This window comes from Montipora foliosa, chromosome 3, assembly GCF_036669935.1.
Source record: "Montipora foliosa isolate CH-2021 chromosome 3, ASM3666993v2, whole genome shotgun sequence".
NCBI classification, from domain to species: domain Eukaryota; kingdom Metazoa; phylum Cnidaria; class Anthozoa; order Scleractinia; family Acroporidae; genus Montipora; species Montipora foliosa.
In genome coordinates this window covers 36360893-36363392 of record NC_090871.1, presented here as the reverse complement: position 1 = coordinate 36363392, position 2500 = coordinate 36360893, and the positions used below count along the sequence as shown (strand labels likewise).

The 2500-nt window shown below is 41.4% G+C and overlaps 2 protein-coding genes across 2 annotated transcripts in view; one reads left to right on the top strand and one right to left on the bottom strand.

Annotated features, from left to right (window-relative positions):
• Nucleotides 1-311: 311 nt before the first annotated feature.
• LOC137997367 (uncharacterized) overlaps nucleotides 312-2500 on the top strand; it is a 16982-nt gene continuing 14793 nt past the window's right edge. Inside the window, exon 1 of the mRNA XM_068843316.1 lies at nucleotides 312-1769. Coding sequence (XP_068699417.1) covers nucleotides 530-1769 — 1240 coding nt within the window. The 5' untranslated portion in view covers nucleotides 312-529. The remainder of the gene's footprint in view (nucleotides 1770-2500) is intronic.
• The window catches only part of LOC137997366 (uncharacterized), a 1811-nt gene continuing 1106 nt past the window's right edge, over nucleotides 1796-2500 (bottom strand). Inside the window, exon 1 of the mRNA XM_068843315.1 lies at nucleotides 1796-2500. This exon is cut by the window's right edge and continues 1106 nt beyond it. The gene's annotated coding sequence lies outside the window, so the exon portion shown is untranslated.

Genomic DNA, 2500 nt, shown 5'->3' with positions numbered 1-2500 from the left:
TCAAAGAAAGTTGTTTGATTTTAGCTCAATTCTTGCCTGTTGTCTACACAGTTATATGAAGTAATTTCCTAGAAGAGAGAGACAAGTTAGAATATGAGAAATTTACTGTGAAAAGTGGCAGCCTTTCACAACAGCTTTCACTTTGAATCCAAAACAGATTGTGCCTCCTGCTTCCTGAACTTTCATTTCCGGTCGCGTTGCTATGATACCAATGACGTCAGCCCGTTGCTAGGGACCTCGTCCGCACGTGTAAAAGAGTGATGAGTTGAGTTTTTGTAAAAAATGTGCGTGAGAAAGCGACGTTCTGAATGTAAAGTCGGAGAATAAAGTTGTACAAAAACGAACCAGCAGAGTTTTATCGTCGCCCAGCAGCGACATTTGGTCCACCGAGCCGGAGATTGTGAAATCAAGGGGAAAATCGCCGAGTCAAGCTGTAAGACAGCCGTGAAACTGCGTGTAATTGTGTGTAAAATTTATCATCGAACCGCCTGGTTCAATATTGTGGAAGAGTCATTCAAGTCGTGCCAAGATGAGTGCCTCAAACAGAGAAGAAGGCGAAACACCTCGACTGTTCACGCCAAGTGAGTCTACTACTTCAAGTAACCGTTCCGTTTTGAGAAAGAAATTGCGAGCTGAGAAGTTAGCATTGGAACTAAAAATAGCCGAGCAAACGTTCGCAAATGAGATCGAGTGTCTGCGAGCCGAACAACAAAAGCGTGCAAAGCTCTTGGAACTTCAAAAGAAAGCTGAAGAATCAAGAGTGGAATATGAGTTCGAAGATGCCATCGCCCAGGAAGAAGGTATGTCAAATAAAGGTGATATTGATGAAGAGTTAAATAAATTACCTTCAGACAGTGTGAACGATCGGGTCTCGCGCTTAGACCTGGAAATTACTGAAAACAATGTTGTTGAAAAACCTCACATGGAGGAAGTTAAATTCACCAAACCAGAGGTCGTAACAGAGGTTTCTAGTGAGCCCCGTAAAAAAGAGACATGTGAATCTTTTGTTGCTAAAGGTGAAGCTGAGTTGAAAACCTCTGCCACTGGAGACCCTAGTGTGCAAACGTCAAAGATAGATCTGTTGTTTGAGAAAATGCTGCCAGCCTTTGTGAAAATCGTTAAACCAAACGTGCAGAAGTTCAATGGAAATCCACTAGAGTACTCAAAATTCAAAGCAGCATTTAATGTTGAAGTGGATAAAAAGGAAGTTTATGATGCAACAGAGAAGCTTAAATTTCTGTTAGATTCTGTGGATGGAAGTGCAAAATCATGTCTAGCGAAATTCATGCCAGGTTCAGATAAATACGAGGAGGCATGGACTGCGCTCCAGGAGCGTTTTGGTCGTGTAGACACAGTGGTATCAGCTGCGAAGAAACGTATAGATCAGTTTCCGACCATAGTGAAAGAAAATAGTGTGCAGATCCGGCAGTATCAAGAAATAGTTTCTGAATTGATAGGCATTTTCAAAGAGCATAACTTTCTTCAGGAGCTTAGCTCGCAAGTCCCTGAAGCAACTGTGTCTAAACTTCCTACACGCCTTTGCGGCAGATGGGCCGAGTTTGTTGAAGGAAAACCGAAATTGTCAACCTGGGATTCATTTGCAAATTGGCTAGAGAAAGAGGCAAAAATTAGTGAGTCCAAGCAGCGGTGGATGCCAGAGAAGAGAGAGTGGAAGCGTTCAGATACATCTAAAGTTGATAGGCGTAAGCCAGCTGACAAATCCCAACCTGGGCTGTTTGCAGGAGCCACGGGAGAATATTTACGCGCCAGCTGTGTAGTCCGGAAGCCAGGACCCTAAAAGAAGGGTTTCGTACAATGATCGGGTCAGAAAAGGTTTGATAGCGGATTTTGATAGAACAAGACCTGCTGATCAATGTCAGCTAGTTAGTAGAGTTGATTTGTGGTATAGATCACAAGTTAAGCGGCTATTTTAATAGGCCACCCCTTGAAATTCATGGAAACGAGGCTGAGATACAAGACCACTGATAATGTGTAAATTAAACATTTATTTTGGCCTGAATCTACAAATATCGTTACACCTTTGTAGCACGAATCTTAATCATGTTCAGATTGCTTAAAATGAGGTCACGTGACCGAACACGTGACAGCTGCAAGGTCAAAAATGGTGTTTTATAGCTTTTACTAGCCTATTTTAACGTCTTCATTACCATAAATGTGTTAATTATTCATAGATATTCTGATATTTTATACTTACTGTTGGTACATTACACACTTTAAGACAAATTCTAGCTTATTGAGACTGAAACAATAACAGAATGACAATTTTTCTCCCATTTCCGTGTCAACATGAAAATGAGGCTCATTCCGGTAGCTTCTGTTTACGGCGTTATCTGCAATTGTTTATCAAGAGAAACCTCTAATATCGTTACTTCTTAACAAATTATATCCCAATCATGCTCAAACTTTGCAAAGCAAGGTCACGTGACCGAGCACGTGACCTCAGACAAGCCAAAACATCTATTTCAGTGCTAGAAGATGC